We start from the raw sequence: 15303 nt of genomic DNA on the forward strand, positions 1-15303 counted from the left end.
ATGGAGCAAATGGAGGCAGTGGGGATCACAGGGACACATGCAAACAAGTCATTGTGGGCGGGTGGGGTTGAGAGTCACTGTGGGGTGACTCTAAGCAGGTCTGAATGGAAGGAAAAGTGACAGAAATAAAAATGCTGACCTGGAAAATAGCCACAGAAAGGACCAAGGTGAAATTCCAGACGGTCATAGAACAAAAGTAGTGGGAATAAAATCCATGCTGCTCAGCAAAGTCCAGTGTCCTCACCATGGCCTATGTGGCCAGCCACGCTCGGGGCCCCGCCCACCTCCCGACCCCACGTCCCCGCACACTTGGAGCTAAGGACCTCCATGATTTGTGTCCTGCTCACCCCCCTTCTCTTCTTTACATGAAAAAAAAACGGAGATATCATTTACATACCATAAAATTCACCTCTTTTAAGTGTACAGTCATTGCTTTTTAGTATATCCACAAGATTGTGCAACCATCACCACTGTCTAGTTACGGAACATTTCATCACCCCGAAAGGAGATCTCAGAGTCATTAGCCATGACTTGTCAACCCCTGTCCCAACCACAGGCAATCACCAATCTGCTTTCTATCTCCAAGGATTTGTTTGTTCTGGAAACTTCAAATAAATGGAATTCTACAACACGCGGCCTTCCGTGTCTGACTTCTTTCACTGAGCATGTTTTCAAGTTTCACCCACGTTGTAGCATGTGTCAGGACGTCAATTTTTTTACGACAATATTTTTACGACTGAATATTCCATTGTCATCAATGGACCATATTTTGTCTAACCATCTGGGTGGTTCCTACTCTTTGGCTAGGGTAAATAATGCTGCTGTGAGTATTCATGTATAAGTTTATGTGTGGACACATATTTTCATTTCTCCTAGGTAGATACTAAGCAGTGGAATTGCTTAGGCTTAACCTTTTCAGGAACCACCAAACAGTTTTCCACAGCAGCTGCACCATTTTCCTTCCCCATCAGCAATGCATGAGGGTTCCGACTCTCTAGAGACTCACCAACATGCTATTATAGCCTGCTAGTGCGTGTGACGTGATATCTCATTGGGGACTTGACTGGCATCTCCCTAATGACTCGTATTATTGACCATCTTTTCATGTGTCTATCGGCCATTTGTAGATCTTCTTTGGAGAAATGTCCATTCAAATCCTTTGCCCATTTTTTTAATCGGGTAGATTGTCTTGTTACTGTTTAGTTGTAAGAGCTCTTTATATATTCTGGACACCTGATGGTTATCGGATATATGGTTCGAGGGCCATTCCTTTTGCTGGGCCCACTCCTCATTCTGATACCCACATGTCCAGGTCCTTCTCATTCAGGTCTCTCCTCCGTGTTAATCTCTCCTCTTTAGGCCTCCCCAGACCACCCTGGCTAATGGTGGTTTCCCTGCACTGCAGCCTGTCTGTAGTCCATCGCTTCATTTTACTTGCTTTACGGTACTCATCTCATTCTGAAATCATCTCACTTGCTAGCTTGTCTATTATCTGTCCCTGCACTTCCAACAGAATGTAAACTCTGTGATTTAGATCCCTCAACTTCCCCAGGATCCAGAGTGCCTGAATCCGCGATTTCAATTTCTCGGATGGATGAGTCATTATATATCACCAAAGAGAGTAAGTTACTTTCCCGGAATTGGACACATGGCAGCAGGTTTTGCCAAATCAAGAGCAGAACAAGTGGCATCCAGTTCAGGGCTGCAAGAGCTCACAGAGTGAACACAGGCCCTCCTCTGTTGGGCAGGGGGCCAGAGGGGAGGTGACTGCCTGAGCTCACACAGGGCTGTCCCGAGGCTGGCTATTCTCACTCCTCCCCAGAAGGCCCAGCATGACCCATAGGGGGTCCCTGGCCTGCCTGAGGCAGCAGCTTCCTTCATTTTCAAACCATGAACAATACACTCCATTCTATAGTCAGGGTAGAATTAGAGCCAAAAAAGGGCGGGGGGGGGGGGTGGGAGTACTTCCAGGTCAGATCAGATGACCTCCAAGGGATAGCCTTTCAGACAATAAAAGCGAAATTAGAATTTTACCCTGGGAAGGATGGAGGCGTGTGAATTACAGAGTGTTGCTCCCCAGAGACCCTCACAGGTTTTCCACTGCAACAAAGGCGGAAAAATTACCTCTGAGCTGCGGAGTCCCATAAATATGACACGAGCCAATGGCACAGGCCTTAGAGCTGTCCCTTAGCTTTCAAGAAAAGAGCTTGTGGAAAGTTGTTAGGAGAGTAGATCCTAAGAGTTCTCATCACAAGGAGAAATTATTTTTTCTTTTCTTTTTATTGTATCTGTATCAGATGATAGATGTTAGCTGAACCTGTTGTGGTAATCATTCCACCATATATGTAAATCAAACCATCATGCTGTACACCTTAAACTTATACAGTGCTTGATGTATGTCAATTATGTCTCAATAAAAATGGAAACAAAGGCAACATCTTGCCTGGGGTCTTTCTTCCTTCCTTATTTCAAAAGAATTCCAGATGCAAGTGTCAGAAAGCAGCAGGGTGTCAGGAGTGGGTAAGGCCCTGGGTAAGGAACACTGCCCATCCTCCTTGCTCAACCCTGGGCCAGTGCCTTCATATTTGAGCCTCAATTTTCCCATCTCTGAAATGGGAATAACAACAGAGCCTCCCATACAGGGTCACGGTGTAGATTAAATGAAATCCTGATTAGATGACTGTAGCTAGCAAAACAGTGGCCCCTAAAGATGTCTATGTCCTAATCTCCGGAACCTGTGACTATGTGACCTGACATGACAAAAGGGACCCTGAAGCTGTGATTAAGGATCTCGACATGGGGAGATGATCCTAGATGACCCGGGTGGGCCCAATGTCATCACAAGCACCCTCAAATGGAGAAGAGGGAGGTAGGAGAATCAGAACCAGAGAGATGGCACTGTCAGGACTCAGCCTGCCACTGCTGACCTGGAAGATGGAGGAAGGGGCCATGAGCCACGAGCCAAGGGATGTGTGCGGTCTCTAGAAGTTGGAAAAGGCAAAGAAACGGATTCTCCCCTCGAACCTCCAGAAAGAACCAGCCCTGCTGACACCTTGATTTTCGCCCACGGAAACTGACTTTGGGCTTCTGATCTTCTGAACTATGAAATAATAAAATTATGTTGTTTCAAGCCACTAAGTTTGTGGAACTTTGTTACCTCAGCCATAGGAAACTCACACAATGGTCTTAGCACAATGCCTGGCAAATAAAAGTTCAATCTTCGCCATTATTTTTTCAAGTATTATTCTGACTTATTATTGGCAAGGAAGTTTATACAAACACATAGGAGATAAAAAAGAATAAGTGCATGATAAAAAAATGAGATAGATGATCATAAACTAAGTCTAGAACTAAAATAGGATCTAAAGCAGGTTAATTTTGAAATGCACTGGTGAAATAAAATATAAAATGCTGAGGCAACAGCCCTGCCTCAGGGGACCTGCCTCTGCTGAGGCCACTGAGCTGAATTTGAAAAGCCAAAGGCATAAAGTGAAATCGGTGAGCAATGCAGCCACCCAGGGGCTCCAGGTAGGAGACCTGGGCCAGAGGCCGATGGGGGTGGGGGTATGGGCCAGGGGCACCAACCAGGGAGTCTCAGCGCCTGCTCACCCTCCCTATGCACCACTGGGCTGTTATGTTGGCAGCGGGGACAGCATGCCTTCCGGGGTGAGCTCAGCTCTCAAACATCTCGGGACTGTCATTCATTCATCGATTCAACACATGTCTGAGGAGAATGCTGAGTGCTGATGACACAGCAGAGACCCAACCAGACCAGGATCCCACCTCCCCCAGGAGCTCAGATTCTAGCAGAAGAGTCAGAAGACAAACAAAGACACATGCTCATGGGATAACTTGGGGAACTGGTTAAGTGCTACAGCCCATGACCTGCGCCCATACAGGGAGTGATACACCCACTGGGGACAAAGAGATTGGGACTGGGTACACATAAGGGGTGGAGATTTTCCACTGAGGAAGCCACCCCCAGAGTGACAAAGTCTCCCTTTCCAAAAGATTTAATCATGGAATTGAAGAAACAGACAAGCACATAACCTCCGCCTAATGGGATGACATCACAAAGGCACGGAAGGCATCTGAGCAGAGGGGACATTTACACTGGGCTTTGACGACTATATATAAGTCCTCCAGGAAAGCAAAATGGGATACTGCCCACAAGTCATTACAAAAGGGGAGGGCAGGGCAGTACAGCGCAGGGGGAAAGCGGGGAGCCTCAGGCGTAGACCTGGCTTCCAAGTCCAGTTCTTCCACTTACCTGCACCACCTCAAGCAAGTGACTTTTGCTTCTCCATGGAAACCATCAGATTCCTCATCAGTAAAATGGGGATGACTCCTACTTAGGGTGTCATTGTACTCACTCCATCCATGGCCCTCATGGATGGAAACAATTAGATGAGCTACTACAGGCAAAGCATCCACTGAGTGCCTGGCATTTGGGCATCCACGAGGTCAGAATTCTGTATTTTGAGGATGTGCACTGGGGATAGGTGGTTAGCTGGAAAGCATCTGTTGGGAAAATGTGTCCCGGAACTGACCTCCAAAAGAGGACATAGTCAAGCGACTAAAGCAAGTGGCTGAAAACTCCAGAATTAAACCAAAAAGTTTATTAGGGGAATTTATAGATAACTTGGGCAACAGCGAGATGGTGGATCTCCGCACCCAACGGGATGGGAGCTTGCTATACAGAGCCTCCAGGAACACAGGTGGCTTGAAGCCGCCTGGCACGTGCCAGTTAAGAGCTGCATCGTCCAAAGCCCACCCCTCCCGGGATGACCCAGGTCACTGAGAGCAACTTGCTTCTTAAGACGGCATCAGTCACACCAAGCGCTAGAAACCATTTTGCTAATAGCATCCTGTCATAAAGGGCATCCGTATCATCTCTAAGCATTTGGACCTTATGGGCAAAAGCTACAAAAGGTTCTTAAGGGGAGAGGAGTTGATACAACCCGATGTGAAGTTTCGAAAGCCACCTCTGGCCTGGACTGTTCACTAGAGTCAGAGAAAGGGACTAACTCGGCCCTTGGCAATGGGCTTGCCACACAGTAGGTGCCCAGTAAATTTCTTGGAGAAGGAAATACTGTGATTAAGGGCAGAGCCCTGGGAAACACCCACACTTATGGTGCAGGGAGGGAAAGGAGAACCAGCAGAAGGAAGTGAGAACAAGAGATGAGAGACACAGAAGGAGAACTAAGGGAGCACTGCAGGGCAGAAGCAGAGAGAAAGGAAATTAAATTTTCAGTAAGTAGAGGTCACTGACAAATGCTTGAGGGAGTGAAAGTAGAATAAAGACAAAGAAATGGCCACTAAATGTGGCAACTAGAAGATGACCGAAGACCTACGCATGCATGGGGTTCCAAGCTTTGGGTGTGGGGGACACCAGAATGTAACAAGGTGAAGAAAGGATGGGAGGGGAGCTGGTGGACATAGTTATCTATACAATCCACAAGCAACACTTCCAAAAAGTTTTCACTGACTCCTAAGGATTTTCAAAGAGCCAAAACTCAATTCAATTCACCTAATTGAACACTTTTTCCAAACAAGGGACACCCTACTTACCAGGAAGATGGACAGTTAGCAACCTTCCCCATGACAGATGTGGCCACAAACTCAAAAGGAAGCACATATATCGCCAAGAGGCAATGCAAAAAAAGAGCTATCACAAAACGCATGCACCGTATGACACAAGCCATGCCATGCAGCTCAGGGCCTCCCAGAAACAGGTATGTGGGGACAGAAGGCTTGAATGTTCCAGAAAACTATGAAGGCAATGGCTCAATAGCCCTCTAGGGTACCACTTAAAAATCATAACCCAACATTGTTTCTGGAACAAAACCGGTGCTCAATGTTTCTTGAATGCACAACTGACACACTGTTTAGCACTTTACAATGTCCAAAGCACTAATTTAAAGCTTCCTTTTGACCTCAGATTCCCGTAGACTCACTGGACAACTTCTCTCCTTTCCTTCTCACTCAAATTTCTGAAATCCTTATGTGTATGTGCAGCTAGAGGGAAAGAAATCCAAGCGCAGAACAGCATGAGACACAGACTGCCAATTGTATGTGTGTTGTACAGCTACACACAGAGCCATGGACCGCGAGTGTATCTGTCTCTTGCATCCCATCCCCCTTCTTTTGGTTATGGCAAAGATTCTCACCTTGACCAAACTCTAGTCAGGCTCTCTGAGCTCTTTTTCAACTACGTCTCAACCTATGGACTTGCGTGTTCATCTCTGCATCATCTAATTTTGGCAACACTCCTGCTAAGTCAGTTTAGCCAGAATCCCCCCGACTCTGTATCTGATCACCCTTCATATATAAGCATGTTCCTCATGTTCCTCATCCTCCACGACCGCCCTGGGGATGTCTGATCACCCTGGGCTGCCTTCAGCAAGAATCTTGTTAGGTTGGTTTAGCCAGAATCCCCTTTATCCCTGATGTTTCCTCTTGGTACTTTTCTATCCACTGGCCACCCCACCCCACCCCCCCGCCCCACCCTGCTCTTGGACAATAAATTTCCACTTTTTTTTAATCGAATCCTCAGTTGTGCCCAATTTTTCTCCCCTACTACAAAACCTCATTGCAGTGGTCCCTACACCGATCACAATGGTCCCCCTGGATAAAGTCTACCTTACCATTCTTTAACAAGCGTCAGAATGAATAATTTTTCTCTAACAGTAAACACACCCCCGTTCTTCGGAATCATCCCACTGCCACTCTCAGTACCTGGTAAAGCTGACCCCACCCTAGAGGTTTTTAACATTGTCCAAGCCTATGTTAATGCATTTTGTCATTCTCCCCAGAGAAGGGGGCTGTGAGAGGAGAGTTCAATCTCTTTCTTAAACATCTAGGCCAAGTGGTCAAACAACCTCTCCTGACATACCTTCCACGATGGGGGTCTCACTACCTTCAGTGACAGTCCATTCTAACTGGAGGACAGCTCTCCCTCACATGTACCCAAAATCTATCACTGAAATTTCTACTGTTTGGTCCTCTTCTACCACATGGGGTTGGTATGGGGGTAGGAACACTAAAGTAGTTTATATCGTCCCCATGACAGCCCCTCAAACATCTCAAGACAACACTCATGTCCCCCTGAGGTGTCACTTCTCCAGGTTAAATATGCCCAATTTTCTCAGTCAATGCTCAGATGAGAGGTTTTGAATTCCTTGCCAACCTGGATTATTCTCTTTTAGCCTGTTCCCAGCTGACTACCCTGAGGATTATGGCCAGAACTCTTTTAGATGGAAAGGATAAAGAATTCATTCAAGCTGGCTTAAGAAAAAAAAAAAAATTCCATTGGCTCAAAAAAATTCAAATGTCTGGATCCAAGGGTTTAAGCTATGTCATCTGGTGTCCACTCCCCATCTTTGGCTCTGTTCCTGAGTTTTCAGACAGGTTCTTTCTCCAAATGATGGGTCCCCTTTAAGTTCCAAGCCTTTTTATTATGCTTACAGGTCTTGACCCCAGAGGAAGATAAAGGGACTCTAGCCAGAGACTCAGGGATGAATCTGATTGGCTTGACTTGAGTCACATGGGCCCAACCCTGAACTAATCAGTTAACAGAGGGGATGGCTTACTCTGATTGGCCAGGTCTGGATCATGTGCCCTCCCTGTGGGGAGGGGTGGAGTCAGACATGCAGGAACTACATTGGCTGAGCAGGATTATTATGAAATAGGATGGAGAAGTTGCCCCAAAGGATGGGAGGCTGGACAGACAGAAACATCGAACCTCACATCTCTGTGAGTAATGTTTTGAGCTGAACACTCCAGGCTCACTCCAGAGCATCATGGGAATATCATCTGCACGCAAATCATCCTCCAGCCAACATCACAAGATATCCACCCCAAATCAACTTCACGCTGACAGTGCCCTCCATGAATGCACTTTTTCTGGTAACTACCCCACACGTCAAATTAATTCTAACCTATCCATTGATGTACAACACCTTCCAAGAAGGTGCTACATTAACAATAGCCAAATTTATTGAGCAACGACCACCAGGCACTACCCTACAAGCTTTAAATGTATCATGTCAATTGTCCCTCACAACAATCTTGGGCATTATGTTCAATCATGATCCTCATCTCACAGACAAGGTGACAGAATCTGGGAGACTTGTCCAAGGTCACATGGCACAGCAAAGCTACAAGTCAAGGCAAGACACCCTGGCTCCACCATCGATGCTCATAATCGATCAGCTCTAAAATCTGCACCAAAAGAAAACTGGATTCATTCCCAGATACCTGGATGCTTTCCAAAATAAAACTGCTTGCAACAGAGTCCTTTGGGGTCCATCCATAAAGGAACAGTTAAACAATGTTACATTTATATGAGAGAACATTATGTAGCCACTTTGAAAGCTGGGCAATGACAATAAAACGTCAGTTCCATGAGGACAGGGACCTTCTCTGTTTCCATATTTATCCTCAGTGCCTAGAAAAGTACCCTGCAGAGTAGCCACTTATGTCCATTGGAGGAAAGAAGGAAGGAAGGAAGGAAAGGAGAAAGGAAGGGAGGGAGGGAGGGAGGGAAGAAAGGGCAGGAGGGAGGGAATGAACTACGCTGGGTGGGTGGCTGAGTCCTAGAAAGACTGAGATAGGGAAGAGGAATTCTACCTGGAGGGAATATCCAAAATCAAAGGCCCAAGGAAGGGAGAGAGGGAGGAAGGGGAGGGAAAAGGAGGGGACGAGAGGGAAGGGGAGGGGAGAGAAAGGAAAGAGAGAATGATTGAAGGAATGAACAAAGGAATGAACATATTTCTGCATGGCAAAACTATATCTGAACTATATCTGGTTTTTTATTCTCTTTTCTCTTAGTCTTGGTTTCTGAATATTTTATAAAAAACGTGTGTTACTTGTAAGGTGCAAAAACAGAATGTGATTTTATAGTCCAAGCCACTGCCTGGTCACATATGAGTGATCTGTAAGCCCTTTCTACTTCGATCAGAGAGATCATGTGTCCAGTCAGTCTGGCAAATGGCTCCTTTCCTGCAGCCTTTGCCAGCTGAGCCCTGGCTCCTCCTGACTCCCCTCCTGGCTGTCAGGGAAACCAGAGACCCTCCAGCGCAGCTCAGTACCCGTTTCCTCCCATCGCCTCTTCACCCTCCCACCTTTCTGGTGCTATCAGATCACATACTCTACTTCCTCGTTGATCAAATTAGATGACAACCTTAGTAATTAACATTATGGAGCACTTACTATATGCTAGGTACCACGGACTTGCTTCCTTACTCCTCCTAATGACACTATAGCAGAAGGATGACCAAGGATGACCAGGGGGGTGCTCCAGGTCACATGACTGGCAAGTATTGGAACCCAGGCTGTCTAATCCAGGCCAAACCTTTAACCACTGTGCTAACCACCTCTTAGCATGTACTGAGCACCTACAGTATGTGGACCTGGGGCAAAGGTCTAATGCATGCCCTCATGGGGCCTGATGCCTACTGCATGCCAGCCTAGGGTCTAGCACTTACTAGGGGCTAACCTGGGGTTAAGTGCCTACTGTGTGCTGAGCTGGGACATGCACGGAAGACTTCAGAACAGACAGCACAATGTCATCATAAGTGCTATAAGAGTAAAAATAACGCTATAAAGTGACAGTAATGACAGCATCAGGAGTCTGTGCTCTCATTTTAGACATAATATTTCTGTTCACCCCCTCAGTCACTCTCAGAGGTAGGCACCGTCAGGATCCCCGTTTTACACACCAGAAAACTGAGGCCCAGAGGAAGGGATGTCCTTGCCCAAGGCCACATAACAAGAGAGAGGTAGAGTAGGGATGTGAATCTAGAGCTTTTCTGATTCCAAAGTGTCCTGGCTTTGACACAAAGAAGGGATGGAACCAGGCTGCACCCTACATGGGCTGAGACAGGGAAGAGGAATTGCACCCGGAAGGAACATCCAAAATCAAAGTCTCGAAGGCTGAGAGTGTGACACTGTGTCAGGCTGCAGGGACACAAAGAAGGGTGCGGGAAGCTATTGGGCAGGAGATGTAGGTGGAGACAAGTTGACTGGGATGGCAGTCAGACAGCCTGTGCTTCATTCAACGGGCAGAGGGGTGTCATAGAAGGTTCATGAGCCGAGGAGCTGATGAGAGATGTGCGTTAGGAAATTACTCCAGTGGTGGGGGGTAGACTTGATATAAGACAAAAAGGCCTAAAAGACTGTGGAAATAAGGGGGTGGCAGCTGAGAGGCAATGGACCTGTTTTTAGTTTGCCTATCTTCTAGAAGTAGCACCCACCCACCACCACCACCACCCCCACACACACACACTTTTCCCTTAGGAAGGGACCCTCCCTCACTTGATCTCCTGGTTTGGGTAGGGTTGCCTCTCCCCCACTCCAGCAATGGGCACTGATCCAGGCCTAGCCAGCCAGAGTGCCAGGGATTGGTTCAAAAGGGGCACATGAATCCAGCAAGGCAAAGGGGAGAGTCTGTCGGTCTGGAGACCCAAAATCATTGGCAAAGGGTCTCTCTCTCTCCCCACTGAGATGGCTGTGCCTGTGGCCTGGCTGAGGCAGCTGGTGGCCATCTGTAGCACCCCCTCCCAGAGAAGCTGCCCTCCTGCCCACCAGAAGGGTGACAATGGGGAAAGGCAGAGCTAGGAGATGGAGGAGAGGGCCTTTGAGTTGGGGCAGCCTGACCTGCAGCTAGCACTTCTCCTGGACTTTCCAACCATGGAAGCTACAGACTGATGTTTTGCTTAAGCCAACCTGCGTGGGGCTTCTCCCACTGCACCTGAAAGATCTTTGACCACCCACACGGACAGAAGTATGGGGCAGAAGCAAGAGCAGAGGTGGTTAGCGCAGGAGTGCTTAGCGCAGAAAGAGGGGCCGGAGGAGTCCAGTTCAGGGCCACAGAGGGCTCCAAATCCTGCCAGCAGAAAGAAACGGGAAGATGATGGCCCAGCAACTTTCTAGATCAGCGACCTGCCAGAAAACAGCTGCAGTGGACAAGGAGAAGCCCGGCCTGGGAGCTGAGGAGAGATGAGAGCTGCAGGCTAGACAGGCAGACTTTTCTGGAAAATGCTGGGGAAGGACAAGAGAAGGAAGACAGTAGGCAGAGAGGAGAGGAGCAGGGAAGAGGGTGTTACAGAGAGATCATGACTCAGGAGGGACTGTCAGGGAAGAGAGAGAGCCCAGGAGGCAACTTCCCACTCTTATCCCTACAGCCCCCAAGCGAGAGGCAGAGACCAGCTGTGGTTTTCAGACTCCCAAGTCCTCTGTGCACCTTGTGAGAAGATGTTTGGAAACAGGAAACCTGTGCTAGAGGGGACCCTCAGGCTTGTCAGGACACATGGCTGGCAATTAGGGCCACAAAGCGCTCCCTGCATCACCTGAGTGGGCAAACATGTCCTTTGTAAGCTGCAAACAACCCCACAAGCCCCAACTAAAGCCCCTACTGTACCAACTAAAGCCTCATGGCTTGGAGATGAGATTCTAAACCACTCCCTTAAAGCAAAAAGGCCAAGAACATTGGCCTCGGAGCCAGCCTGCCTGGTTTCAAGTCCCAGCTCTGCAGTGTCCTAGCTGTGTGATCTCGGACAAGTCATTTAACTTCTCTGGACCTTGGTTTACGCATCTGTAGAAGGGGAACAATCTCAGTAACAGAGATAAGGCATGTCAAGTGCAGGGACAAATATATCAAAAGTCACTAGTTGGTGTTCTGATTCCTTTGTCACTGGGTTATAAGGACACAGCAGTGGGAAGGAACAGCTTTTCTGAGAGGAACAAGAGCAGACATGGCACCCTTAACCGGCCTATACGTTTGTCCAACAGATGGCTAGGGAAGGAAGGCAGACAGACTTCCAGCCAAAGCAGACAGAGCCTTCAGATTCCACAGCCCATTCATAAGACCAACAAGCAGCAGGGAAAGCATTTTTAGTTCCCCCACCAGGCCAGGCACGCTCCACTCCCATCGCTGTCATTGGGGGAAGGGTCAGAGTAAAAAAACCACAAAGCCCAACAGAGGAAGGAAGTGTTCTCTGACCCTAGCAAGCCCTTCCAGCTTAGCAGGCCCAATGGCCAGGAGCATCTGTTCGGAATGTATTGACAGGATGCTCTTTCTTCCCTGGGTCACCTTCTCCTACTTGGTGGAGAGAACAATAGCTCCAGAGGCGGAACCCAGTCTGATGGGGAGTAAGTGATGGACGGTCAGGAGGAGGAAAAAAACTGCTAGTTTACTGTCCCCAAGTTCAGGGAGGAGGCAAGCTGGCCTATGAGACAACGCCTCAGAGCCTACAAGGCAAAAAATACTGCTGAATCTTCTAGTTGTACACCACATCAGGGGAAAGTCAAGAGTACACTTATTCCACTCGCAAAAGCATTCACCATGGTAGTGGAAGGATAACGATGGTCGAGACGGCTCTTAAGTCAGGGGCGTTGGTTCAAATCCTGACCCCACCAACTCTCCACAAGAGGCTTTGTGCAGCTTGAGATATGTGAGTTGTTCTAGTACTTTACATGTCTGATATTTTAAACCAATTCTTTACAAAAGCAATGCATGCATGCCTAGAGGCAGCTCTCAGAGAGACATTTTAGTTGGAAGAACATTAAAGAAAACAAAACCCTAGTACCAACCACCCAGCTCATAGAAGACACTTCATAAATAGTCTTTGAATTAGACTAAATGCAACATATCATTTGATTAAGGAAGCAGTTATGAAAGGAGCAGTCACATGATTCTTGGCATAATTTTGTATTTTTTATTTATTTCACAAAGGACCATGTAGTCTATAAGGGCAGTCCTAGGAATCTGACACACATTAACTCGCTTATCTTTACAACAGCCACCCAAGATTACAGGTGAGGAAACCAAGGGCCCCCTTCCTCCCTCCCCCATGTTAACTTGCCCCAAACCCCACAGCTCGGAAGTAGCCACTCTGGGATTCAAAACCACCTACCTTGCTGGCTCAGAGCCTCCACCCTAACCTCCATGCTGCACTGCCTTTGTCTGAATATATCTGTTTCCAAGCTAGAGACCAGAGGCCAGGAGAGAGGCCACTCTCCAATCTCAACTTGAAAGGGTTCTATTACCAAGGAGTCTGAGCCTTCGCCTCTGTTGAGGGGCTTATGGTTATACACATCACGTGTCCTTTCCTTTTAATGGTTCAAAATACACCAAGGAAGTGCACAAAGTTTACAAATCTTAGTATTTGCTTAATGATTTCTTACATATGTACACACCTCTGTAACACCCCTCAGATGGAAATAGGAGACATTTCCAACGCCCCATCCCCCCAAGCCTTCCTAGGGCCGCTCTCCCAGTCAGTAGCTATCTATCCTGAAATGTGACCACGATGGTGACTTTTCACACCACAGATTAGTTTTGCCTTTTCTACAATTTCATATAAATAGAATCATATGGGGTGTATCCTTTCATAACTACCTCTATATTCTTCAAATAAAAAACATACATATAACCAGCATGCTGACAATGATTGAGGTTGAAAGGAGGGTGCAGCTGACAGTTTGTTTCTCTTGCAATAAGCTCCAGGATTGTTTTTATTTTGGCTCACTGACGATCAAAGGGAAAGGTGGGAGGGCTGCACACTGGAGTTTGGAACCACATAAGTTGTCTGTGGAAAACCAATGACCCGAAGGGGGCAAAGGAGCTGTCCCACCTGAAGAGAGTACTGTGGAGCAAAAAAGCCAGGTGGTCGGTCACCTCTGGTTGCTCTGGATATCTAGAGGGGAGAAGGCTTTCTGAGGCTTTAAAACGCTCAAATCTTGTTCCCCCAGCACCAGAGATTCCGAGTGGCCACTGCCACTCCTCTCAGTTTGGCCTCTGCCACTCCTCTCCCCAGACGTTAATAATGTCCCCCAAAATCAGGAATTCCCCCCCAAAAGGCTCGTCTCCTCCTACCTGTGCACTGTTGGATGAAGTCCTGATATTCCGCTCCCTGCTCACCGGGGACGATGGTGGAGCCATCATATTTAAAAGTCACCCTTTGGATTGGGAGAAGAAAAAACACACACACATCAGCGTTGGTAGCTGCACGGTGCCCAGCTTCCAGCAGGACAATCTAAAAGATGCTCTGGCTGGGCAGAAGCCAGCGCTGGCTTTCCACTCTGTCCTGGGTTAAGGCTGCGGAAGACAGCACGGGATGACCCTTAATCCGTCCCGTCTGGAAGACGGCTCAGTGCACCAGGCCCCTCGCGAGCTCGGGGAGCAGGGCCTGGAGAGCAATATAAAGTTCCTCACCAGATGACGGCCGAACCGTCGTCGCGCACCAGGTTGTACGCCTCCCGGCAAGCTTCTTTGTCAATCTTGGTGGCCATCGCCGCGGGGCCGCAGTGGGGACACTGCCCAGAGCGACCGAGCGTTTCCCGTACCGGCCGCAGAGATCCGAGAGCAGCAGGGACGCGCCGAAGGCGGGCGGGCGACGGCAGCTAGCGACTGCAGCGGCGACAGCGACGCTGGGCTGCAAGATCCCAGCTCCAAGCGCGGCGGTGGCTGCGAGTGTGCACCGAGCTCGCGCCTGGACCACGGCCGCGCCGCCCCGCCCCGCACCCCGGCCGCCCTCCCAGGCCCCCTCCAGTCATTGGCCGCCCAGGCCGCGGCCGCCCCCGCCCCCCCTCGTCATTGGTCGCTGGGTTTCAGGGGCGTGGCCTCTTTACTCGCTGCCTGCCAATCTCAGCCCGGGCGGGTTGCGCAACTGCGCAGCGGGAGCTGAAGAAGGGGCTTTTTCCTCCTCCCTCTCCCTCCTCCTTCCTCCTCTTCTCCCTCCTCCTCCCCCTGTTCTCCTCCCAACACCCTCCTCATTCTTCCACTCTCCTAACTCCTTGTCCCCCCCATTTCCTCTTCCCCAACCCATCTTTCACCTCTCCCTCCCCTTTCTCTACTTTCTCTCCTTCCTCCCCCTCCTTGTTTCTTCCTCCGGTTCCCTCCCCCTCCTTTCCCCTACTTGCTCCTCCCACTTCCCTAACCCCTTCCCCCATCTATTCCCTCCCTCTCTTTCCAACCGCCTACCTCCCTTCCTCCTTCCCCCTCCTCGTTGCCTCTCTTCCTTATCCCCACCCCAACTCTTTTTTCCTCCTCCCTCTTCCTCAAGCTCTTTCTCCCTCTCCTCCTTTCCCCTTCCCTTCCTTTCTCTTCTCCTTCCCTCCCCCACCTTGCATCTCTCTGCTTATTCCCCCTCCTTTCTCCTCCCTCACCATACCCCCCATAACTTTCAGGGCGGCAGAGCTCCACAGCTCCAAAGGGGACCTCCAAGTGGGTGACTTAATGCATCAAACCAGAGGAGACTGCCCCCACCTCAGTGTTTGGTTCCAAGGTTTCTAGGTGGG

General features: G+C 48.7%; 1 protein-coding gene across 1 annotated transcript in view; it reads right to left on the bottom strand.

Annotated features, from left to right (window-relative positions):
* COTL1 (coactosin like F-actin binding protein 1) overlaps window positions 1-14519 on the bottom strand; it is a 40424-nt gene extending 25905 nt beyond the window's left edge. The window contains exons 1-2 of the mRNA XM_033129099.1: window positions 14219-14519; window positions 13880-13962 (exon numbers count right to left, since the gene is read on the bottom strand). Of these exons, the coding sequence (XP_032984990.1) occupies window positions 13880-13962; window positions 14219-14295 (160 nt within the window). The 5' untranslated portion in view covers window positions 14296-14519. The remainder of the gene's footprint in view (window positions 1-13879; window positions 13963-14218) is intronic.
* Between the last annotated feature and the right edge of the window lie 784 nt (window positions 14520-15303).

The sequence above is a fragment of the Rhinolophus ferrumequinum genome, chromosome 15 (genome assembly GCF_004115265.2).
Source record: "Rhinolophus ferrumequinum isolate MPI-CBG mRhiFer1 chromosome 15, mRhiFer1_v1.p, whole genome shotgun sequence".
NCBI lineage: Eukaryota > Metazoa > Chordata > Mammalia > Chiroptera > Rhinolophidae > Rhinolophus > Rhinolophus ferrumequinum.